The following is a 27,045-nucleotide window of genomic DNA, read 5'->3' as shown; positions in this document are numbered from 1 at the left end:
TAGAGCGATGTCATGCTAATACCCAACTTTTTGAAGCGGTGAAAACCGCTTCCAACGAGTGGCTTTGTGTGTCTCACGCCCATATATGGTCATTTCAGTCCAGAATGAACAGGTTTTTTCAAAAACAAAATGTGTGTTTCATGTCCATATATGGTCATCTCAGTCCAGAATGAACAGGCTTTTTCAAAAACAAAATGTATCAAGGGTTGTACTTTATTGTTACGTCTTTTGTACAGGTACATAAGAGTAAAATTTGTTTTTGTTTGGCATCCTTCTGTTAGGGTTGGTTTGTATTAAGACCCAAAAGCAGAACTCAGAACCAGGGAATGACAAGCTGAATGTCTTTTAATTCAAGCGAAGTTCAAAAATCAAACAATCAAAGTTTAGATTGGCATGGCTGTAGTATTGGGCTGGTCTTGCAGGCAGGCAGCAGGCGTGTGGGCATTGGGCGATCGGTCGGCAACTGAACAAACTGGCAAGGGCTGGAGTGGAGAGCCAGGCTTTTATCCTCTCAGGTTGATTGGAGGAACCACCCCAGGAGAGCAGCCAGCCAACAGGAGGACGATCAGGGAAATGAGAACGCCACCCATGCAGAACTCCACACACCCACATACCAGCCAGACCAGACCCTGTAGGGAAAAATAGACTAAAACAAAATGAAAAACAGCCAGCCCATAACACCTTCAGACAATGCAGTCGTATATTAAAAATCAAACCTCGGTTCGAATTGAAGCGGTGGACAGATAAAACTTCTATTCTGAATGTATTTGGAGAGCTGGTATGACAGTTGGTATAATAGGTTTAAAAAATAAAATAGATTAAAACACATACATTAAAATAAGAATGTGTAACTAGAAATACTGTTCCTTCGAAACAGTGTGGGCTCGGTTCCAACCCAACAAATAGGATACTTTAAGGTACTGTAAGGTACAGTACCTTACAGTATTGTACTGTACCTTACTATACTGTACTGCACCTTACTGTACTGTACTGTACTGTACTGTACTGTAACTTACTGTACTTTACTGTACTCTACTGTACTGTACTTTACTGTATTCTACTGTAACTTACTGTACTTTACTGTACTCTACTGTACCTTACTGTACTGTACTCTATTGTACCTTACTGTACTGTACTGTACCTTACTGTACTATACTATACTGTACTCTACTGTACCGTACTGTACCTTACTGTACTGTACTCTACTGTACCTTACTATACTGTACTTTACTGTACTCTACTGTACTTTACTGTACTCCACTGTACCTTACTGTACTTTATTCTACTTTACTGTACTTTATTGTACTTTACTGTACTCTACTGTACCTTACTGTACTGTATTGTACTTTACTGTACCTTACTGTACTGTACTCTACTGTACCTTTCTGTACTGTACCTTTCTGTACCTTACTGTACTTTACTGTACTCTACTGAACCTTACTGTACTTTTACTGTACTCTACTGAACCTTACTGTACTGTACATATTATATGTGTTCTAGATCTACATTTTTGATTCTGTGTTTGGGAACCAGCAACTGTCAAATGGACTCCAACTGTAGTGGAGTATATTGAGTGCATATACTGTAGGCTAACAATCCCAGATCACATATGTCCTCCACTATGTCTATAACCAAGGCGTTCTTCTATGTGGCCACTCCAGACTGAGGAGTGGAGCATGGCTTTTATTGTGTTTGTGGATCTGACTTGGAAATGCATTGGTTTTGATATCTCCCTGACAACCAACAACAACCACTAATATGGCTGACTGTCCCTGCGGGCTCTAGGATATATGGCTATGGGATTTACATCCCATCGCCCGGACTTGATTCTTGATCACAGCTGTGTAATCAGTAGAGTGGAGAGGGACATTTATTTATAGTTTTAACTATAACTATAGTTTTATACATCACACAGCTTAGACATTTGGATCAAATCAGAGAGCAGACCTGTGTGAACGCAATGATATAGATAGCATATCTGAAGTGTGAACACTGCAGCCACAGCGCCTTAACATAAACATGGGTCTATTATCCTTCTCTCCACTCTGGGGACCCATTGGAAATGCATTGGGTGCTTAAAGTTAAACATTTTTATTTTTTTATATTTATACTACAAAACATTTCAAAACCAAAAATACAAGCACACTTGTCCTCAGTAAGCTGAACACATAAAAATTTGAATGGTGTTGAAAGGTGTAAGCGTTTAAGAGATGAATCGCGCCAAAGTTTTGAGGATACTGACTGACTGATAGATAAATAATGAAGATAACATACGTGTGCTCGCCTTCCAGGCGAGCCCACAATTAAACTAGACCAGGTCAACCTGGTTGTGCCAGACCCCCTGTCTGTCATCATCATTTATGACATCATGCCTTTTGTAGGCATGTCATCATCATGTCATCATCATATATACCCTTTATATAGAAAACCCGGACAGACATTTGCTTATGTAGTCCTACCCATTTCATGGGTCTGGCAATAAATACATAAATAAATATAAAGTGTTTAAATAAGACAGATAAACCCTGAAGGCCAAATTATCATGTGAAGCTTGACCAATCCTCAAAGTATCCATTCATCTGACCGGGAGGGACACCGCACACATATTCTAGATGTACAGGACATATAAAGCCTATTCATTCTGAACTGAAATGACCATATATGGACATGGGACACACATTTGCTTTTTGAAAAAGCCTATTCATTCTGGACTGATATTTTACACGTACGGTACAGGAAAAACCTGTTCATTCTGGCCTGGAGTGACCATATATGGACATAAGGTAACGGACATTCTGTTTTTGAAAAACCCTGTTCATTCTGGACTGAGATCACCATATATGGTAATTAAACGGACATTCTGTTTTTGAAAAAGCCTGTTCATTCTGGACTGAAATGACCATATATGGGCGTGATACACACAAAGCCATTCATTGGAAGCGGTTTCCACCGCTTCAAAAACAATATAATAACAGCAAACCACATCTAAAAATAACTAGAAAAATATTGTTCCTTCGAAACAATTGTGGGCTCGCTTCAAGCCAGAAAACAATGGCTATAAAAGCACAAAATGTCAAGATCGCAGGCAGTGCTCTCTTTGACGTTACTGACGTCAAAGATTGGTCCATTTTGTTCCAAAAATGTGTTGTGCAAAAGTTGACCCGCTGGTGGCGCTATAACAGGCCAATGTGAGAAGGTTGGTATCTGTTCCTTGACCTATTGGGAATGTGCTTGCAAGATTTCACGCACATCCCAGGCTGTGTTCATGATTTGAGGTGTTTTTGGCCTTGGCCACTTTATCGCTGCTTGTAGCGGGGCAGTTAAGGAGAACAATACTTCAGTTCTGGAAAGAAGCACCAAAATTTTACAGAGTGTACCTCTTGGGTCATTCTTTAGAAAAATCACATTAGACACTTAATTTTCAAAATGGCCGCCAGTTTTAAAGATGGCCGCCTTTTCGGATATGTTTTACAGGACGCCAGCCAGTTAATATCGAATTTTCATAATATTAAAGTTGTTTTGTAGGTTTTAAAACATCCAGAGTTCATTTATTACACTTTTAAAGCAGCCAGAATAACCTTTCTGACTTTTGGTTGGGGTCTTTCCTCACCTGGGACCACCTGGACAGACCCCTGAGCCTATTTCAGTAATCGCTCTGCTCCTGCTCCAGAACAATGTTAAATTAGATCTGAAATATGCTCTGAAATAAAAAAATGACTGGTAGCAAATAACAGAGGTCTTCCACGGGGGGTCCGGGACCCCTGGAAATCTGAATTTCTTTTTGAAACTTCGAATGTTTTTATGTATCCTGGTTTTATGTATTGTACTTTGATGGTTTATTACTATTCTCAGTATTATTTATAATGTTTTTTTGTGTTAAACAGTTATGGTTGACAGCTGTTACTGCAGGGATTGCAATAATGAAGGTATTGCAACTTTTCACTTTGGGTGCAGAACATTATTTCCATTTATTGCACTGCACTCACACTGACCAAACACACACACACACACACACACACACACACACACACACACACACACACACACACACACACACACACACACACACACACACACACACACACACACACACACCTCTTTGTTATTGTCACCCCAAAACCCTCACCTTATTAGAGCCCATGGTCAATTACGCCCAAAGAGATTCACTACAATACAGTAATTTCAGACATGCAGGATATATTCGTCTTCATCATCATCATCTTCAATGTCCAACCTAATAGTGTTGACACAGTCTCCACCATAGCATAGAGTGAAAGGCAGGTTATTTGAGCAGCTGCACCGTCCCTTACAACCTGCTTTGCAGACACATTTGATGAGCTCAAGTACTGCCTTTGGAGCAGGGAGAGCAAGAAACCTGACTGGAATATACCCTACACTCTCTGAATTCCATCTATTTTCTTCGATTGGTGGAAGCACAGGGTATGGTATGGTCAGGTATGATTTATCCTGCACAGAGTTGGCGCGGAGGTAATGTGGTAGCAGTGCAGCACGAGTTGGAGGTAGCATCTCACCCTCCAAGTTCTTTGACAGAAATAGTTCCCATCTGAGTAATCCCAGGGTTGTTGGACCTTTTGAACTGTAAACATGGCATGCAAAATGTTCCGACTGCAATGTTGCAATCTTTTTGGTGATTCCAACAAATGTTCTTCCCCAGTCAGCACCTGAAAAACTATGTACGCAAAGGAACCCTTGACATTTGTAACATCCAATAACTTGAACTCACTCAAATATATAAATTTCCTTTTTTTGTACCGGAGGCAAGGACTTGATAAGGAATCGGGGTATCAGCCTCTTCATGTGTTTGCACTTCCTCAAAATCATGTCCCTTGATGAAGGTATCCTATTATGATGCCTACTTTGTCATACCTGACAAATTGCCCTGAGCTTCCATCAATTGAAAAAAATAGATGGAATTCAGAGAGTGGAGGGTATGTCCAGTCAGGTTTCTTGCCCTCCCTGCTGCAAAGGCAGTACTTGAGCTCATCAAATGTGGCTGCAAAGCAGGTTACAAGGGACGGTGCAGCTGCTCAAACAATAACCTGCCTTGCACTCTCCTCCCTGCAAATGCTATAGTGGAAACTGTCAACACTATTAGGGAGGACATGTATAGTAGTGAATTTCTTTACAACAACAAAGAGGTGTGTGTGTGTTGTGTTGTCAGTGTGAGTGCAGTGCAATAAATGGACATGTTAGACTGCGCGCCCAAAGTGAGAAGTTGCAATACCTTAATTCTTGCAATCCCTGCAGTAACACCTGTGAACCTGTCTAACACACAAAAATGTAATAAATAATACTGAGAATACTAATAAAAACAGTTAAAAAAAGAAAAGAACTTCCCCATCAAGATACGGCAGGCCCCCTGTAGTAACTCTGAGGACCCCCTAGGGGTCCCGGACCCCCTGTGGAAGACCCCTGGGTATTTGCTACTACTCATTTTTGCTTTCAGAGCCCAGTTACAACAAATTTAATGCTTCAGTTATGATCTAATTTAACATTGCTCTGGAGCAGGAGCAATGCGATTACTGAAATAGGCTCAGGGGTCTGTTTGGGGGGTCCCAGGTGAGGAAAGACCCCAACCAAAAGTCAGAAAGGTTATTCTGGCTGCTTTAAAAGTGTAATAAATGAACTCAGGATGTTTTAAAACCTACAAAACAACTCTAATATTATGAAAATCGGACATTAACTGGCTGGGGTACTGTTCAGAGGCAGCCATCTTGGAAACATGGCAGCCATTTTGATTTTTCAGTGTCTAATGTGTTTTATCATAGGAACAACCCCTAAGGAGTACTTGTGAAAAGTTTTAGGTTTCTTTCCACTTCTGAAGTATTTTAGTGCAAAAATGCATTTATCTGCCCCGCTATTGCAGCTATATTTATAATTATTATTATATTTTTTTGTGTGTGCACTTCATAGGCATATTAGATAAAGGTCCTTTGATTGTGTGTAGAATATTTCATGCAAATTGCTAAAAAGAAATCCTAGAATAAAAACGGTTTTAAGCGTTTCACAAACTGCTCAAAATGATATAGCGCCCCCCTTTGGCCAATTGGGGTATGATTGGTTTTAGTGATATTTGGAATAACACTCTACATCTTTGCCAACTGCCATGAACATGCTACTTTGCATGTATGTTTTAGAGGCAGAAGAATAATTTGCATAAAAATGCAATATTCATTGAATTATTTAAAAAAGCATGTTTCAATTTTAAAGAAATCCGATCTGACAGATCTTTAGATATCGGTCCAAAGTTCACGTAAAAAAAGATTTGTGCACGTGACGCGAAAATTTCAGAATAAAAACGGGTTTACGCGTTTTACAAACTGCTCAAATTGGCGGAAAATCTAAGGGCGGAGCTTACTTAACAACAACACAGATGTCTTCCGCTTGAGTCAAAGCACGCGTGTAACAAGTTGCATGTCTTCAAACGAAACGAGTCAAGACTTATGCCCGTTTGAAGTTTGAATTTTCAAACGCTTCGTATAGCGCCCCCCTTTGGCTAATTGGAATAAGATTGGTTTCAGTGATATTTGGACTAACCCTCTACATGTTTGCCAAATGCCATGAAAGTAACACTTTGCATGTTTGATTTAGAGGCAGAATAATAATTTGCATAAAACCGCAATATGAATTGAATTATTAAAAATTAATGGTTTAACGTACAAACTTCTCACCACATAGACTGTATAGGTATTGGTCCAAAGTTCATGTGAAAAAAGTTGTGTGCACTTGACGCGAAAATCCCAGGAGGAGATAGATTTTTACTGTTTTTCATATAATTCCGAATTGTGGGAGACCTAAAGGTCAGAGGTCAAAAGTTAGAGGGTAAAAGTTGTTCGGCATGAGGAGACGCATAAGTGTATACAGGTTTCATGGCTGTATGTATAACACAGCATGAGCTATACCTGTTCAAAGATCGCACTTTCGAAGGCTTCCTACAGCGCCACCATTTGGCCGATTGCTGTAAAAAGTAATAGCACACTTCGCCACAGTAAGCTGAACACATTGATGTTTTTATTTTCATTTTCTCACTAAGTATGTAGGAGTAGAAAGGAACCAAAGTTTTGAGGAGAACTTGATCTAGGAATAAATAAATATTGACAATATCTAAAGTGTGCTCGCCTTATAGGCGAGCCCACAACTAGAAAATATTGTTCCTTCGAAACAATTGTGGGCTCGCTTCAAGCCGGAAAACAATGGCTATAAAAGCACAAAATGTCAAGATCGCAGGCAGTGCTCTCTTTGACGTTACTGACGTCAAAGATTGGTCCATTTTGTTCCAAAAATGTGTTGTGCAAAAGTTGACCCGCTGGTGGCGCTATAACAGGCCAATGTGAGAAGGTTGGTATCTGTTCCTTGACCTATTGGGAATGTGCTTGCAAGATTTCACGCACATCCCAGTCTGTGTTCATGATTTGAGGTGTTTTTGGCTTTGGACACTTTATCGCTGCTTGCAGCTATATTTATTATTATTATTTTATATTTTTTTTGTGTGCACTTCATAGGCATGTTAGATAAAGGTCCTTAGATTGCGTGTAGAATGTTTCATGCAAATTGCAAAACAAATCCTAGAATAAAAACGGGTTTAAGCGTTTTACAAACTGCTCAAAATTATATAGCGCCCCCCTTTGGCCATGTGGGGTAAGATTGGTTTCAGTGATATTTGAACTAACCCTCTACACTATTTTGTCATGAAAATCTGACTTTGCATGTATGTTTTAGAGGCAGAAGAATAATTTGCATAAAAATGCAATATTGTTTGAATTATTTAAAAAAGCATGTTTCAATGTTAAAGAAATCCGATCTGACAGATCTTTAGATATCGGTCCAAAGTTCACGTAAAAAAAGTTTTGTGCACGTGACGCGAAAATTCCAGAATAAAAGCGGGTTTGCGCGTTTTACAAACTGCTCAAAATGGCGGAAAATTGAAGGGCGGAGCTTACTTAACAATGACACAGATGTCTTCCGCTTGAGTCAAAGCACGCGTGTAACAAGTTGCATGTCTTCAAACAAAACGAGTCATGACTTATGCCCGTTTGAAGTTTGAACTTTCAGACGCTTCGTATAGCGCCCCCCTTTGGCCGATTGGAATAAAATTGGTTTCAGTGATACTTTGACTAACCCTCCACATCTTTGCCAAATGCCATGAACGTGTAACTTTGCATGTATGATTTAGAGGCCGAAGAATAATTTGCATAAAACCGCAATATATATTGAATTATTAAAAAATCATTATTTAACGTACAAACTTCTCACCACATAGCCTGTGTAGATATAGGTTCAAAGTTCATGTGAAAAAGGTTTTGTGCACTTGACGCGAAAATCCCAGGAGGAGATAGATTTTTACTGTTTTTCATATAATTCCGAATTGTGGGAGACCTAAAGGTCAGAGGTCAAAAGTCAGAGGCTAAAAGTTGTTCGGCATGAGGAGACGCATATGTGTATACAGGTTTCATGCCTGTACCTCAAACACAGCATGAGCTATACCTGTTCAAAGTTTGTACTTTCGAAGGCTTCCTACAGCGCCACCATTTGGCCGATTGCTATAGAAAATAATAGCACACTTCGCCACTGTAAACTGAACACATTGATGTTTTTATTTTCATTTTCTCACTAAGTATGTAGGAGTAGAAAGGAACCGAAGTTTTTTGATACTTGCACTGACTGCCTGCCTAGTATAGAAATAATGACAATATCTAAAGTGTGCTCGCCTTATAGGCGAGCCCACAATAATAATAATAATCTAAAAAGGTGTAAATAGTAAGACGTAAAATGAAAAATAAAGGAGTGCAAAAGGCAAAAAGAGCAACAGGAAAAGAAAAGAGCATCCTCAGATGTACATGTGCAAAAAGTTTGGCATATTCTATACGCCAACAGCATATTTTTCCGGTAGTTGCTACTGTACTGTACTTAACTTTTGTAAACATCTTCACAGAGTGTTCTATGTGCAACAGATTAATATACTCAACTTCACAGTATGCATTTATGTACAGTAGGTGCAATTCAACTTCACAAGGAGGGAACGTAAGGGGTTGGGGGCTGGGGGGGGTGCTAGCGATTCCTTTTTCCCTGGATCTTTCTCGTTTTTGACAGTTCGTTCATGTGCCTGACTGTTCGTGGAAAGAAGCTCTTTTGCAGTCTGTTGCTGGTAGCTTTGAGACTGCGTAGACGTTTTCCACGAGGCAGCATCTTGAACAGACTGTGGTTGGGATGGTGAGAATCTTTCATGATTCCACAGGCTTTGTTGACACAGCGCTCGTCGTGCAAGGCTTGTATTGGTTGTATTGTCCGCACAACCCTCTGCAGGGCCTTGCGATTGAGGTCAGTGCAGCTGCCATACCAGGCAGTGAAGCAGCCAGTCAGGATGCTCTCCGTGGTGCCCCTGTAGAAAGCCCGTAGGACTTTGGGATCCATCCCAGCTTTCTTCAGTTTCCTGAGGAAGTAGAGGCGCTGTTGGGCTTTCTTGACCACCTTTTCTGTCTGCACTGCCCAGGTCAGATCCTCAGTGATGTGTACCCCCAGGAATTTGAACTCTTTGACTCTCTCCACTGCAGCACCCCCGATCTGGAGGGGTGAGTGGACTTTAGGAGGCCTCCTGTAGTCAAAGATAATCTCTTTTGTTTTGTCCACATTGAGAGATAGGTTGTTCTCTTGACACCATGCTTCCAGATTCTCCACTTCTCTCCTGTAGGCTTCATCATCATTGGTGATCAGGCCTATGACTGTGGTGTCGTCCGCGAACTTGATCACTTGGTTGGAGCTGAACAGGGCCACGCAGTCGTGGGTGTACAGGGAGTAGAGGAGGGGGCTCAAAACGCATCCCTGGGGGGCACCTGTGCTGAGAGTCAGAGGGGCAGAGGTAATTTTTCCCATCTTCACCACTTGACGTCTTTGTCAATGACCCAGCCAAATGGCCTGACCTGAACCCCACAGAGAATCTGTGTTGTATTGTCAAGAGGAAGATGAGAAACAACACCAGACTCAACCACCTCAGCAGTAGCCTGATTACCTTAATGCCACGCCCCATTGATGAAAAGTAAAAAAAGAAGGCCTATTTCAGACCAAGCTCTGAGTGCATAAATCAACATACCTTTCAGAAGTTTGACACTTCTGTATTATAAATACATATTTTGAGTGATTGTGTGTAATATTCTAATATTTTGAGATATGGATTTTCTTTCTTTTTTTCATGAGCTAGGGTCCTATATGGCATAGAAATCTAAATAAAACTCACAAAAAAGGGTTTTGAATTGCCTATTTCACAATGAATCTAGAATATAATTTTATGAAAGTTAACATTTTGAATTATAGAAGAAAATTAACTTTTACACAACATTCATTTTTTTTATGTACATTAACGCTTCAACCCTGTATACATTTTGGCCCTTTGAAAATAGCCAATCTACAAGCTCTTAGCTCACTATATGCGACGCGTTGTGCTATTTTCAAAAGATATTTATACATTTGAAAACTTGAAATGGGACATTCTGCATAATGTGTACTTTTACTTTTGGTACTTTAAGTATCCTACATTTTGATGCCAATACCTTTGTACTTTTAGCCTACAAAAGTACATTTTGAATCCCTTTTAAAGAGTATTTCTATATTGCAGAAATTGACTTGACAGTTGAGTACTTTTTCCACCACTGGTGATCAGCAGGGTGGGAGGTACAGTATGTGGGTGGGGTGACAGGCTACCTGCAGTGACAGACCTGCCCTGGCTGAAACCATTCAGTTCCCCTCTGGTCAAGGAAGAACAGACTTCAAGCGCTCATCAACCAGTCTCAGAGGCAAGTAAGAAAAAAAAGGTACGTTTTGTATTTTTTATTTTGCTCTATATAAAAATAAACGATCTCATGGTAAACATGGCTAGTTGCCACTTATTTGTGATGTGATTGTGATGATGAAACATTTGATGAATTGTTTGCTGGATATAATATGTTTGAATTATGATTAACGGGTCGGGTAGGCCTATAACTCAAATGTTGGCGTCAATAGTTGCTCTTTTGAGCAGAATGATCCCAAAATCATTCAAATATCTCCCTAAAGTAACTTAGAAACGTTCAATGTTTTATGCTGCTTTTGCGATTGATTATTTTTTACGTCATAATCGGTAGGAATGCAGCTCGTTAACTTTTATTGATAATTTATAGTAGGCCTTTATGATGATAATAATTTCTTGATCGCCTCTTGTCTTGATTGTTTAAACATGATGTCATGGGACGCTATATGCTCGATAACAAGCTTGAATAAGCCCACATCTTAGGTAGGCCTACAATAAATGTGTTATGGAGTATTGGGCCCTTGTTTCGAACTCCATCCATAATAATGGGTTATTGACAGAATGTGCATTCGTGTATGTGCAATTAATAGCCTATTAGTCAAGTGTCATTGAAGTGTATTATTTTGGTCTGTTTTAAGCTTTTTCTCAGAACTTCTGGTGTTTATTAACAATGATTGATTTCGTTTTGAATGACCCAATTATATTTATTTTTTTGATGTGTGATAAAAGGTAGCTCTATAGTGCAACATAGCAGAGAATTATGATTGTATTTTGTATATGACCTATAGGCCTAATCCTCCCCTTTATACATGATTAAGACCAGAAGTGGATCCTCTCTTTCAATTCAATACATGATGCGTGTAGCTAAATCTACAAAATGTTGTCCCTAACGTTTCATTACAGGTTTAAAACAGAGCATTATTTTTTTTTATCACCCACTCAGTAAGTTGCACTATATAGCCTGTAGGGGGTGCCAGTCGCCTACCTATACCAAAGAATTTGACAACCCTTTCATGGGAATTTGCTTTTTGAGTGCATGCCTGCATTGTTCTCAAACATTTTCATGTCAAGGAAGGACCCCCAGATAAATATGTATCTGGCCAGGGACCCCCATAAAAGAGGTTAAATATTGTATTGTTATATTGAGGTTGATATTGTCTGATGTGTGAACATACAGCAGTGGTTTTCAAACGTGTTCATGTCAAGGACCCCCAAATGAATATGTATTTGACCACAGACCCCCATTTGATAATATTTTGTGCCAGGGACCCACAGAAAAGAAAAGTATTCCTGATTTGTTATAATATATATTAAAAAAAAACTATTTTTAAAAAGCCATAGTCTAAAATAGTGTTTGTGTTTAAACTGATTATGATGCTACATATATTAACTCATTTTGCTGGGGTCCCCCTGGAACTCGCTCCAGGACCCCTGGGGGTCCCCAGACCCAAGTTTGAGAACCACTGACGTACAGTATATTGTCTGATGATTAAGTGATTACAGTGAGAAAAACTGAAACCCAAAGGTTGGGTTCAAAACATGCTTTGTGGCATGAGATGTTACCTTGGTTTCTCAAAGGGTTATGTTGTGTTGTTCTGCCAAGGTCTTCTCACGAAACCAAACAGATACATTTCTGAACATTCCATTGCATGGGTTACATTGGTTCTTTGATTCTTTTATCTGCGGTGTACATGTTTTCTAGCCCCCATGCCTCTGACAAAATAGAACGGGTGTGGCATTTGGTCGTTATGTACACACGGAAATATAATGATTGTTATAATAACTGTTATTGTTGATAATTTTACCTAAAAAACCTTGGCTGACAGTTACCGTTTACAATTTAGGCATTTAGCTTATTCCCTGAATGAACGATGTCCATTCATGCCAAGCAGCAACTATAACTATATTGCTCACCATTCTTGTTCTACCATCCATTTTAAAACTACTTATTTACATTATTCAGCCTATATTTCTTGATGCTTGGATCCCACGCCTGTACTATCTTCACCTAGATAAAAACTGGATGCACTGCAGCTTCAAGTGTGCATGCTATACTACGTCATCTAATAAGTTTGGCCTTGTGCATACAGCCTTTGTGCAGTAGCCTACACCAGTGTTTCTCAACCACTGTGCCTGGGGACCTTTGGTGTGCCCATGAGAAGGGTCAAGTGTGCCCCTTGAAACTGCTTGAAAACCAGTGTTGAATTTATCATTTTAAAAATGATTTAAAGTAGTGAAAACAGCCGATCTACAAGCACACAACGCCTCGCATCTGCTGTTTTCACTACTGTTGTGCGACAGCCTTGTAGGCCTATGATGAAGCAGGGCTTTACTTTGCGAAGAAACGTACACATTTTGAAACTTGGAGATACAAGGTTTCTTCCCGACAGTGACGATATTTACACCCCCGTATTATGTTGGTGTGCCCATGGATTCTTGGGACATGAAAAGTGTGCCCATGCAGAAAAAAGGTTGAGAAACACCGGCCTACACAACTTTGAATGTAGCGCTTGCTTGAGCACATGCTCTTTCTTTGTTGTCGTTCTTCTCTTTGACGTAGAGAGAAACAATGTATTGTGTAAGCGATGTCCTCCCTGGAAATATGTGGAACACTCATAGATTAGAGTTAACCAGTTAAGTGCAATAGTTCTTACGAAGGGAATGTCAAATGGAAACAAGTATGTTTGGTTCCATTTGTACACTCTCAGAGTGAAGTAAACACTGAGGCTTTCACAGTGTAGATTGGGGTTCGGGTCCCAGAGAGACGCAAATTTGTATCAAATGGTGGGTCTGTGAAATTGGAAAGGTTCAGAATCACTGATGTGCTACACCTGTGGCCTGCAGGTCTCTGTGAGTGACTGACGGGGGTCTCAAGATGCCAGTGCACATGCAGGCTGCTGAGAGCAGCATAGAACTGACGACTGAAGACATTCAGCCTGGTAAGATATTTAAAAAGAAATCACAAAAACATACTGTGCATACTGTACATTTTTACTTCTTAGCAGGGGTGTCGCACCAAATTCTGGGCACTGGCTATACAAGGAGGGGATTTAACCCATTTAGACTGGGAAGTTGGGAACGCATTATTACACGTTATTTTGTGCTTTAGCTGTTGAAAAATAGCAGATATACAAACTCACAGAGCGGCACCAAGTGCCGCGCTGCGAGCTTGTAGATCTGCTATTTTTCAATCGCTAAAGTATAGAATAGTTAAGGGCCCTAGCAACTCAGTCCCCCCCCCCCCCCCCCCTTGTGATGCCCCTGCTTCTTAGGTTCAAAGACTTGATTTCACCTGTGTGTGTGTGTGTGTGTGTGTGTGTGTGTGCGTGCGTGCGTGCGTGCGTGCGTGCGTGCATGTCCTCCCCCCTATAGGTCCTCGTGCCTGGTTCAAGAAGCGGGTCTGTACATTTACCCGTAGTAAATGGACTCTGTGTGGTCTCAGCGTGGCTGGCTTCACGACCATCCTAGCCGCGGTGCTTCTGCGCTGTGCTTGTACCTCGGGACCAGTGCCAGCCGCTGCGGGACCACCAACCCCCGGGGAAGAAGGTCAGTTTGGAGTATTACTGTACAATCCAACAGGCTCTGTGCAGGCCAGGGAACTGTACAGTAGTTCCCTTTACCAGAAGGTTGCATAACGTCATTGTCGGGTGAAAACCTTGTATGTCCAAAACCGTTGGTTTTGCATTTATCATTTAAAAAATGATATAAACTAGTGAAAACAGCCGATCTACAAGCACACAACGCCTCGCACCGCGGGGTCCATGCTCAAGCTCCCTCAGCCCTATGTTCCCTCATCCCAAAATAGGACCCTATGTTCCCTCAGCCCTATGTTCCCTCAGACCAAAAATCTCAGTCCCTCATGGCATTGTTTCCGACGTCTCATTGTTCTGACACCCCATTCGTCCGATGCTGGTGAATGCTAACCTGGTGAATGCTAACCTGCCGACGCTGTTGAATGCTAACCTGGTGAATACTAACCTGGTGAATGCTGATCTGCCAACGCTGGTGTATGCTAACCCGTGAATGCGGACCTGCCGACACTGGTGAATGCTAACCTTTTGAATGCTGGCGAATGCTAACCTTGTGAATGCTGACCTGCCGATGCTGGTGAATGCTAACCTGGTGAATGTTAACCTGAAGAATGCTAACTCTTTATATGCCCATATATGGAGATCCCTGATGTCATCATTATTAAGGCCATATCTGTGAATGCATGGGTAACAGGGATCTCCATATATGGGTAACTGGTCCGATATATATTAATAAAGGATAACATAAATTAAAAGTTCACATATGGGTATTCCCAGATGATGCCCTGTTAGGGGAACCACACCAACATAATCCATATATGGCCAAGACTGGTGGCCAAGACAGATGGCGTGACCTTGCCCAGTAAGACGCCCTTAATGGGACATCGGAACAATGAGATGTCGGACCAATGCCATGGCACCGTCTATTTTGGGCTGAGGGAACATAGGGCTGAGGGAACATAGGGTCTATTTTTGGGTTGAGGGAACATAGGGCTGAGGGAACATAGGGTCTATTTTGGAATTGAGGGAACATAGGGCTGGGGGAAGCATAGGGTTGAGGGAACATAGGGTATAATAAATTGTTAGGGAGTGAGGGAACATAGGGCTGAGGGAACATAGGGCTGAGGGAACATAGGGCTGAGGGAACATAGGGCTGAGGGAACATAGGGCTGAGGGAGCTTGAGCATGACCCCGCACCGGGTCGCGTTGTGTGCTTGTAGATCTGCTGTTTTCACTACTTTTGTGCGACAGCCTTGTTTGATGAAGCAGGGCTTTACTTTGCAAAAGAACGTACACATTTGAAACTTGGAGGTACAAGGTTTCCATCCGACAACGACGATAAGCATTTCCTGTTCCGGCATTTCTGAGTTGCCTAATACAGGGGTCTTCAACGTTTTCAGGCCAGGGACCCCTTAGCTGAGAGAGAGAGATGAAGCAGGGACCCCCTCTAATATATTGTATAAAATTGTGTTGCAGATTAAAAATGTTCATAGATTTCTTAGACAGCTTATAGACTTGTTTGACAGCACGGTCATCATGTTGGAGTAATGTGTATTTGAACCATCAAATACTTTGGTCTGCTATTCTTATCCCTTTACAAACCTCGTTGCCAAAAATAGCAGATCTACAAGCTTACAATGCCTCGCAACGCTAGGCGTTGTAAGCTTGTAGATCTGCTATTTTTGGCTAATGTTCGACTCAGAATAGGGACACTAGGGTTCAAGTGGTTAAAACATTATTCTATCACACAAAGATTTGGCGGCCACCCTGTAGTAACTCTGAGGACCCCCTAGAGGTCCCAGACCCCTTGTTGAAGACCCCTGGCCTAATAGATTAATTTGAAGCATGAAATTAAGCAAGGTGCAACTGACCCGAAACAGGAAAACATGTTTATGCCACTTTCTGGAAAAGGGAGCTACAAGTTATGCACAGTCAGAGCCTATTGCTGGTTGTGTACTGTATAATGATGTATGCCCGGGCATGAGCACTGCACCCAAAGTCTGTGCAGACTTGAGACTTGACACTGTAACTGGTCCTACAGATCCACTCGGCCGGCTGACCCCTGGGGGTCCCCGGACCCCACTTAAGTGGTTCTCAAATGGAAACCACACTGGCACAATGTGTAACTGGCACAACATGGTAAACTGTTCTCTCTCACGTCTCATTCTCAGAGGCTGACTTTGGCCGTCGCTTTCTGGAGGACATTTCAGGGCATGTTGTTGGAGGAGGAGGAGAGGCCCAACCCAACGCCTGGCCTTCACAGGTATAGATTTTACAGTTTGGTTCCATTTGTACGCTCTCTGAGTTAGATCATCACTGATGATGCTACACAGTGCACACATAGACATAACCTCTGCCCTTTTATCTGTAAAAAGTGCCCTCTCCAGACCATGAATGCAGTTTTTACTATGGTGCAAGAAATGCAAATGCCCTCTTTCCATGCCACACCTGAAGGCAGCATTCAAGAGAATTGCCTTGTTCAAACTCTCCTGAACTTAAATGCAGCATCTTATGTTGAAAGAATTGACCTCTCTGTGTATACTAAAGCTTAAATCACATATATTATTTCACTCGATTCATGTTTGTGTTTCTGTCAGGTGTCCGTCCAGTATCTGAGGGATGGCAAATACCACCACATGTGTGGAGCAGTGCTGCTGCACGAAAGCTATGCCATTACCGCAGCTCACTGTGTGGACTGGAGGTAACGTAAACATACTGTACACACACTGGACTGTATGTATTAGTTCTCAAACCTTTTGTCATTTAAGGGGCACAGTTTGATATGCTATACTGTATATTAGACCACAGACTCCATTTAATTACTTTTCCCCCCCTTTTTTAATGGGACCCCAATTTTGACTATAAAAGCCAGCATTTCTGTCAAAACATTGTTTTGTTTTGCTTTGATCTTTTTCTCCCATACTAAATAAACTGTTTTGCACGTAAGCCAAACATACTTTTAGACTCTAAAGTTTAAACTTTCATGTCAAAAGCCTCGGTCACTGTCAATCATTTGAACTATGACGATTACTGTCAAATACAATGCAGACCCTTTTGACTGCACAGATTTCATTCAAGCTGTGAATGACATAGCAGAGAGAAAAAAGAAGAAGGAAAAGAAAAAGAAAAGACAAATACATGATCTGATGTTAACAATATCTCTGTCTAACCTTTGTCTCAAAAACAGCAAACCGGAGACACTTCGTGCGGTTGTTGGTGAACACGATTTGGACGTTGAGAGCGGCCGAGAGCAGATGCTGAACATCTCTGGGGTGCACATCCATCCCTGGTGGAACGGGGATGTCTACCAAGGGTGGGTGGATCATCATCATATATTATTATTATTATTATTATTACCCTTATTATTATTACCCTTATTACTACCCTTATATTATTATTATTATATTTACCAAGGGTGGGGGCTCATCATCCTATTAAAGAGCAGTGGTTCTCAACCTTTTCAGGCCGAGACCCCCACAATAATCATAATTCCCCCACCCTGACAAGCACTAATAAGAGTTGAGGCGTTGCGAGGCGTTGTGAGCATATATAAATCAGGCATGAAATAGTCCAACTGGCAGCCAATAGTCTGTCGTCTTTATCACACTCATGACTCAACCAAACACCTGCTCTGCATGTCCTTTAATTCTCTTTTAGGTATGACTTGGCCGTGCTGGAATTTGCCTCCAATGTCACCATGAATCAGTTCGTCCAGCCCGCTGCAGTGCCTCCCCCAGGCCAGATCCTGCCTCACAACTACACCTGCTACACCACCGGATGGGGGCGTACTAAAGGTGAGTTGAAAACATTCTTTGGAAAAAATGAAAACAAAAGTAGAAAGAAAAGAAAAATAAACTCCTACCTCGGCATAGTGCATAACTGACAAACAGTTGATAAATAAAAATACAACCCACAACATGAATGTGTAAGGCGCGCCACACACATTTGCGACAGCTATCGTGTCAGAAAGAGGGGGGGGGGGGGGAGGTCCAATGCATTGTCAATGGAAGGTTGTTTGGTGTTTTGCATTGACAATGCATTAGTACGGCGCCCCCAGTGGCCATTCTCAGACGATGTTTCACGCATATGTGTGAGTCCAGCCTAATAGGGGTGGGGAAATGCAATCTCAGTGATTATCCATATGTGTTCAATCCATTTGCCGCTTTTAATTGGTGATACTGTACGGTATGTCGAGTCGTTGCCAATAAAATATTCTATTTGTCTTTTCCCTTCACAGCCGTGAATTGCAAGCCGCACGTACTGATGCAAGCCGTACGTCCCGTGGTGGACCATGAGACCTGTTCCAGAGAGGACTGGTGGGGAGGCAGAGTGAAGACCAACATGATCTGCGCTGGGGGGAACGGCGTGGACTCCGGCTGCCATGTGAGTGTACTGAGATAACATCACTGGTGTTGGGTGAAAAATCATTGCTTTTCAGGCCTTGCCTATTAAAAACGTGTTCATAGTGCGTCGCATCGTCTCCTTCAAAACCGCCCTGAAAATTCACCTTTCAGGAGGCCAGGGAAGTAGGTTGTTATCACTTCTCCCATTGGCGAGAAGTGAGGGGGGGGCCCTTACCTTAGCCCCACCCCCTCTTTTCCCCTACTCTGTACATATCCACAAGTTTCCGCGGGAGTTTACTGGAGACCATCGGGACCAAACTTCCGGGTTTAACAGCAGACATACAAGCTCACGTCGCGTCGCAGATGCAACCCGTTGTGAGCTTGTAAATCGGCGCAGGAAGCTCGGTACAGACGTCTGCGCAATGCACTATGGGGCGTTGGAAACTCGTGGATAGTGTTTTATAATTGTGATGATATTTGATTGTTTGTTTTTTTGTTTGTTATGTCCGTGAATTGAATACCAAGGACCTCCGACGTAAACAAGACCGTAAAATTACTTATTTGGGTGTTCCTTTTAGGCAGGGTGTTTAACTGTACTTTGTATTGACTATAATACTGTTCTTCATTTTTGGTCTAATAAAATATCCAATCAATCAAAACATTGTGAGTTAAGATAACAGAAACTTGCTTTATAATCGCATGCTGCGATATCATCATTGGTCAATTGGACCGACCCTTGTGAAAAAAATCCAAATCTCTCCTTTCTGTCTGCCTATGTAGGGAGACGACGGTGGTCCCCTGATGTGTGAGGAGAACGGCACCTGGGTGGTCCACGGTGTTGTCAGCTGGGGGCACGGGAGGTGCAACGTCCTCAAGAAGCCAACTGTCTTCACACGTCTCTCTGAGTACATTGGACCCAGTCCTCCAGGGTTCAAGGTAGGGCATTCGCAGAATATTCGAATATTTGAATATTCGAATATCAAAGTCACTATCCGACGTTGTTTTTTTCTGAGTTGTCAATGGCCCTGGTGGATGAATTTGTTAATGCTCTATACCAGGGGTTCTCAAACCTTTTTAGGCTGTGACACCCAAAATAAACATATTTGAACTGGGGACCCCCACCCTGACAAGCACTTGGAATTGTAGGTATTACATTTAATGTGACTCAGATAATAAATATTGTGAAAATAGCAGATCTACATACAATGTTCGCCTCTTGCTGACTTAATATTTGACAGTTTGGCCAGTCCTGTCGAATATTCAACTATTCGAATACTTTGAGGTCGAATAATTCGAATACTAAAAATCACTAAAAACACTATATGTACAGGATAGGGGAAACAAGGGGGTGGGGCTAAGGTAAAGGAGGTGGGGGTGATAACTTCTCGCTTGTCTATGGGAGAAGTGATAACTACCTCCTTCTCTGGCCTCCTGAAAGGTGAGTCTTCAGGGCAGTTTTGAAGGATGCCAGCAAGCTGCATGTTTTAAGGGAGATAGTCAAGGAATTCCAACCTGGGTGGCAGTGTTGTAGAAGGAGAATTTACCCATATTTGTCTTATGGGTTTGTGTTATCAGATTGTTGTGTGCGCTCCCTCTGGTGTTGTGGCTGTGGGTGTCTAATCTTAATTTGGTGAATTGGTGCTGTACTCAAAGTATATGTTGATGCTAAAACGTCCCCCCCACACAAACACACACCCTATACTCCACCGCCACCCCACCTCCCAAACCTCATACTAATTTTTTGGGGGGGCTTGAAGTGAGCCCTCATTGTTTCTTCAGGAACAATATTATCTATAGTTACATATTATGGTCTTCCTCTTGTTCATCTGTCTACAGTTCGTGCTGAACTAGGAAGCTCACAAAAACCAGCTCGACTGCTGCGACTCCAGTTCTGTCCAGAACTCAGAGATGTGCACATCACACCAGTCCTTCAAGAGCTTCAACTCTTCTCACCATTTGACGTTTCCAGTCAAGCAAAGAAACCTGCTTCCTGCTGCAACTCCAGTTTCGTTCAGAACTCAAGAGATGACATCACACCAGACCTTCACCTTGAGATTCCCCCCCCTCCCTTCCCTCCCCCAACACACACATCCAACTCCCTCCACACTTACTCAGCTCCAGTTGACGTTTTTGGAACAAATTCCCTAACCACTTCAAAGAGCCCCTCATCCTTCAAAACTGCCCTCGAAACCCACCTTCATAATTTACAATGTATATTAGCCATTGTAAAAGATAAAAATTAGTCTACACAGCTGTGTTTTTCTGTACTGATATCTTGTTTTTTTTTCAGAATTGGGTCATTTGTAAATTTTATAAGCATTTGAATCTTTATAACTGGCAATGTACTTTCAAGATATGAAGGAGGCTACTTTCTCACGGAATCTGTTCCTTTGTGGACAAGGATCCCATAATAATTATGGTGAGTGTGTCACAGTTTTAGCTGAGAGACCCAGATAACGAATGAAACACTCCATTCTTAGTAAAACAGCTCATCTACAAGCTCATATCTCTCTTTTCTTATTTTTTTTTAAAATGTTTTAACAAAGTAGACATACTGTAATTCCCCTGTGTTCTGAATGTTGTGAATTCCCGTGTGTGGCACCCACATAGTCAGAACAAGGAGAAGCCATTTCTAAACTAAACTAAAGTCATACAGTCTGCTAGAGCAGTGGGTCTCAATCTTTTCAGGCCGCGACCCCCCCCAAATAATCATATTTTGACTGGGGACCCCCCACCCTGATGAGCGCTAAGAGTTGAGGCATTACATTTTGTATAACTGTTGTGAAAATTGGAGATCTACATGCTCACAACGCCTTGCGTTGCGAGACGTTGTGAGCATGTAGATCGGCTATTTTCACAGTTTCTGCCTCTAATATTTCACAATTTGGCCAATGTTTAATTTGTCATTTTTGGGGCATTAAAAAGTCCTTAAAGGAGACATCCAGATTCCAGACCAAAACACATATAGGGTTAAATCTGCCTTTTATCATACCCCTTCATACCTGCTTTAGTCGATTTTTTTCATAGCTGCCCCTGTTGCTAGATTTCGGCTGCCCCTGTTGCTAGATTTCGCGGGCTCTCTCATAACTAACACAGTGGATTGTCCTTAGGCAAGTGCGGTCATTTCTTGAGCTTCAAAGTTAGTATTTTTTTATTGGATTGTGTTTACACAACGTCCTGAGACGAACCACACCGCTGTTTTGACCTCACAGGCACCCTAACTTGTCAAACAGACCCCTCCCTCCCTCCCTTTCTAGCCTCTCCTCTCCCTGCTCTGGTGCAAAGCAGAAGCCGTTTGACAAGTAAGGGTGCCTGTGAGGTCAAAACAGCGGTTTGGTTGATCTCAGGACGTTGTGTAAACACAATCCAATAAAAAAATACTAACTTTGAAGCTAAAGAAATGACCGCACTAGCCTAAGGACAATCCACTGTGTTAGTTATGAGAGAGCCTGCGAAATCTAGCTACAGGGGAAGCCGAAATCTAGCAACAGGGGCAGCTATGAAAAAAATTGACTAAAGCAGGTATGAAGGGGTATGATAAAAGGCAGATTTAACCCTATATGTGTTTTGGTCTGGATGACTCCTTTAAATTGTCACTTTAGAAATGTGCACTCTATACACTTAAACTTTATGTTGGTTTGTTTACTGTTGAGTGAGAAAACAATGTTTCACATTAGTTAAGTTAATCATCTGTGGGGACCCCCCAAAATAATTTTGGGGGTCCCAACCCACAGGCAGAGAACCACTGCCCTAGAGAGATTTGTTTTCAAGGACCCCCACAGACCTGCAAAGTCCATTTCCTGGAGACCCCACTCATAGCACCACTGTCCTACAGTAGATGTTTGTGTGACCACTTTCTCCAGGTTATGACATGTCATGATACCAGATGGTAATGCCAAATATGTTCTATCTTTACAGCAGGGGTCTTCAACGTTTTCAGGCCAAGGACCCCTTAGTTGAGAGAGATGAAGCAGGGACCCCCACAACATTTTCATAGATTCCATATAGTTTCATCGTTTTTTGACAGCACAATCATTGGTATATTTTGGATTCACGTCAATGTGTGTTTTCAGATACGTATTTAACCAATACATAACTTGACATTTCTGTACTTAGTCTACTCCATTTCCCCACCCCCTCTACACCAAGCGTCTTTGCCGAAAATAGACGATCTACAAGCTCACGACGCGAGACGTTGTGAGCTTGTAGATCGGCTATTTTTGGCGAAAGTTCTCAGAATATGGACGCTAGGATTCAAGTAGTTTATAAAAAAACTAGACCAGGTCAACCTGGTTGTGCCAGACCCCCTGTCTGTCATCATCATTTATGACATCATGCCTTTTGTAGGCATGTCATCATCATGTCATCATCATATATACCCTTTATATAGAAAACCCGGACAGACAGACCGACATTTGCTTATGTAGGCCTACCCATTTCATGGGTCTGGCAAAAAGTAGAAAAAAGGTTCCTATAACATTGATTGATTGAAGAATCTATTAGAAGTTTGCAATAGAAAAAAGTACAGTTTCATGACAGTACAAATCACTGGTACAAGGTCAACTAAAAGGAGATCCTAGAAAGCCGAGGCTTATTTCCACAGGAACCACACAGATTTGGAGAACCCCCTGTAGTAACTCTGAGGACCCGCTGTTGAAGACTTGCTTTACAGTTTTATACTGTTTTTTTGCACTTCATATTCATAATTCATTCAAGTATTTCTGTACGTTTTCTGTTCATGGAGTAACAAAAGGGAACACTGCACTGCTGCTTGGCTGAAAAATAAATACAAGTGAAGTAAGATTTTCATTGTTGTGTTTTATTATTTGAATTCACTCAAGCATTTCTATAGAAATTGATGACAACTATTTACTTGTAACAACTGCAACACAACTTACCGTCTTACAGCCTAAACCAGGGGTCTTCAACATTTTCAGGCCAGGGACCCCCAAACTGATGGGGAGATGATTGTCAAGTAGGCCTACTGTATACAAAATTCAATATGCACAGAATCATGGTTTATTTAATATTCAAAATGGACAGAATCATGGTTTATTTTTAACATCAATGTGGAAAATGTTTTTAAAATATTTAAAGACAAATGATTTTTAATACTAATCATCAAAACATTTGTCTTTAAATATTTTTAAAACATTTTCCACATTTATGTTAAAAATAAACGATGATTCTGTCCATTTTGAATATTCTATTGGCCTGAAATACAATACTACTGTTTAATAAAGACACAATTTCGCGGACCCCCTGCAGTACATCCGTGGACCCCCTAGGGGTCGTGGACTCGACCCCCTGTTGAAGAAGACCTCTGGTCTACTCCTGGGTCTACTCTTCCAGTAGATGGCGGTAGTGCAACGCATTGTGAGAAAACAGAAGAGGATGGCAATGCACTCGTCAACATCCGGTTTCAGTATTTGAATTTTCCTCAACAAAAGCAGACAACAACAGCAGCGAGCAGACACTGCGTGTAAACTACCATTATTATTCATTTATCTGGACTATTGCATCTACCTGACAAGTAACGTATTGATTATGTTCATATTTTGCATAAGAAACGTACGAAAGAAAGATTAAACAAAGACATAATAATGGCTTGAGACTGACTGAAGCGTGTTTCAGTTCAGTCAACACGGAAGCTCTTTGAGTTACATTACAACTATTATTACATTACTTCTGTTGTTTAAAAGTTCTGATATATGAACGTAAAGTTGCTTTATGTAATATGTTTGGGTTTGAACACAGTTTTGTAGTTCTTGTTGACCAGTTTGCTGTATAGTGTTTGTTCTGTAACATCTTTCTCTCTACGTCTTCAGCTCTTTAAACTTAAATGAGTAGTTCACCCCCAAAATGACTTTTTTCTATTGATTACTCACACAATAGACACTTCAATAATATATTTTTGTATTTGTCGCATCCCTGAGACAAAAACATTGATGTAATTAATAAATGTACCCCCATTGATTCTGGATGGGGACCCAAATACATGGGCCAGGATGATGGGTACCCAAATGCATTTGGGTCAGAATCAATGGGGGTACATTTAGGCCAGGGTCAAGGTTCAAGTAAATTTACCCCCATTGATTCTCACCCAAATGTATCTGGGTCCCCATCCCAGGCCCATGCATTTGGGTCCCCATCCAGAATCAGGGGTACATTTACTCTAATACATTGTTTGTCTTAGGAATGTGACAAATACAAAAAATATACATAATACAAGTCTCCATGGTGTGACTAATCAATAGAAAAAGCCTGGCAAGCCAGCCCTGATACTGAACTCACTCATTCCTTGCCCAGGAACGAGTGAGTGAATGCATGCAGTGTGAGGCTGGCTTGCCAGGCTAGTGAACTACTCCTTTAAGTAAAAAAGTATCGATACTGCAATGTAGAAATACTCTATTACAAGTAAAAGTCCGGAATTCAATATTTACTTGAGTAAAAGTACAAAAGTATTGCTTAAAGTACCAAAAGTAAAAGTACAAAATGTTTGAAAATGGCAGATCTTTCAAATAGCCTAGGTATAAAATGGGGCTAAAGTGGTTTATGTATGTTTTGTAAGATTATAATTTATACCTGCAAAGTAACCAGTAACTAAAGAAGAGTTAGAAATCATTACAATCATTGCTTTAAACCATTGAAACCCGCCATCCATATTCTGGTGGAACATTATAGCCGCAAATTGCAACACTAGATTTTATTTTAATCGGATGAATCTAGGGTTGCAATACCTCCCATAGGCAGCCAATGCATCAAAACAGTTTTTTTGCTATCTGATTGTAATAAACGGCATCAAACTCACCAATATTGGGGCTGTATGGAAAGCTTGGAGTATCCTCTTTCTATCTGCAAATTGTTTGTTTCATAAAAATCCATCGTAGACATGTTAGGAGCTACTTTCTGTCTAGGCAGCTAGGAACATTAGACAAGTTGTGAGCTTGTAGATCGGCTATTTTCAAAAGATTTGTATGAATGGTTGTGTTTCTACATTGCAGTATTGATACTACTTTACTTAAAGGCCCAGTTCACCTCTGGGACAACCAGATCTTATTTTATTGTTGTTTGGGACACGATCAACACAATCCTGAGTTATTTTTTGTGTTCAATCTGTGTTTTTAGATATTTTGGAGTATTTCAGCATGCTACAACTGGTCATATGATGCATTTTGCAGAGGTGAACTGGTCCTTTAAGTAAAATTAATGTGTGTACTTTATTTAGTAACTTTAGTAACATGTTTATCTTGATTCCTGTAATATTATTGGTATCCCATACGTGCCTGAAAATAAAGTGTTCACTAAATAGCAGGAGAGACGGGGGAAACCCCTGTTACCGAAGAAACCTTTCTATACAGCAATGATTACTGTGGGAATATAATTTAGATGTGCTGTCTACTTTTATGTGTGATTTGCTGCCACTTTGGGGTGTGGGGTATGTGCCTTAGCCCAGGGGTCTTCAACAGGGGGTCCGGGACCCCTAGGGGGTCCTCAGAGTTACTACAGGGGCACCGCCAAATCTTTATGTGATAGGATCATGTTTTTTTACATTAACCGCTTGAACCCTAGCATCCCTATTCAGAGTGGAACATTTGCCAAAAATAGCCGATCTACAAGCTTACAACGCCTCAGCTTGTAGTAAGCTAGATTTTATACAATATGTAGTGGGGGTCCCTAGCCTAGTTCCAGACCCTGAATCGCTAGCCACGCCCCTTTAATTTTTTTGAAACGAAAAGTCAATTCAGGCTGAGTGTCAGGCTAGGGGGTCCCTGCTTCATCTCTCTCTTAGCTAAGGGGTCCTTGGCCTGAAAACGTTGAAGACCCCTGCCTTAGCCTAATTAGTAATGTTGTACACCTGGTCAGGCTCACCAGGTGAGTTGATTAGGGATTATCTAAAGTTTCTGAGCCAGTTCAGTTCAGACCAGACCAGCACTCTGTCAAGAGCACACTGACACACTTGAACCTTTTCTCTCAAGCTTTGGACAGGATAAGTCTGTTAAGTTCAAGTTGTGTACATTTGTTTAGATCCGGCTCTTAAAGCTTATGGGTTTAAGTTTGTTAAGATCTGTAATCATTATTTGTGTAATTTGAATTGAAGTTGCTCAATTTGTATATTGTGATGTGTGTTTTTGAATTATGACACAGTGTTTGTTTTCTATTTCTGTATTTTCAGTTTTACAAACCAATTGTGACCAGTAAAGGGCCACTGCCTGGAGCTTTATTGGGAGCAAATGTTAGCTGTCTGCCAAGCCATACAGACTCTGTACCAAACGTATAGTAAGGGCAGAACAATAGAGCTATGTAACAATTACACCCCCATTTTCTTTTTACAGGAAAGAAAAGGGGTAAAATGTGGAAGCGGGGCATC

The 27,045-nt window shown here is 41.3% G+C and overlaps 1 protein-coding gene across 1 annotated transcript; it reads left to right on the top strand.

Annotated features, from left to right (window-relative positions):
• Nucleotides 1–13,676: 13,676 nt before the first annotated feature.
• LOC308280686 (elastase-1-like) lies at nt 13,677–20,525 on the top strand (the record flags this gene model as incomplete). Its single annotated transcript, XM_080755007.1, has 8 exons — nt 13,677–13,740; nt 16,503–16,594; nt 16,929–17,032; nt 17,519–17,644; nt 17,989–18,125; nt 18,569–18,714; nt 19,455–19,610; nt 20,511–20,525. The coding sequence occupies 8 exons, from the start codon at nt 13,677–13,679 to the stop codon at nt 20,523–20,525; spliced, it is 840 nt and encodes a 279-aa protein (XP_080611133.1).
• Between the last annotated feature and the right edge of the window lie 6,520 nt (nt 20,526–27,045).

This window comes from Nannobrachium achirus, assembly GCF_963921795.1.
Source record: "Nannobrachium achirus genome assembly, contig: SCAFFOLD_162, whole genome shotgun sequence".
Lineage (NCBI taxonomy): Eukaryota > Metazoa > Chordata > Actinopteri > Myctophiformes > Myctophidae > Nannobrachium > Nannobrachium achirus.
The sequence above is the reverse complement of the archived record's forward strand: the minus strand, read 5'-3'. Positions and strand labels throughout refer to the sequence as shown.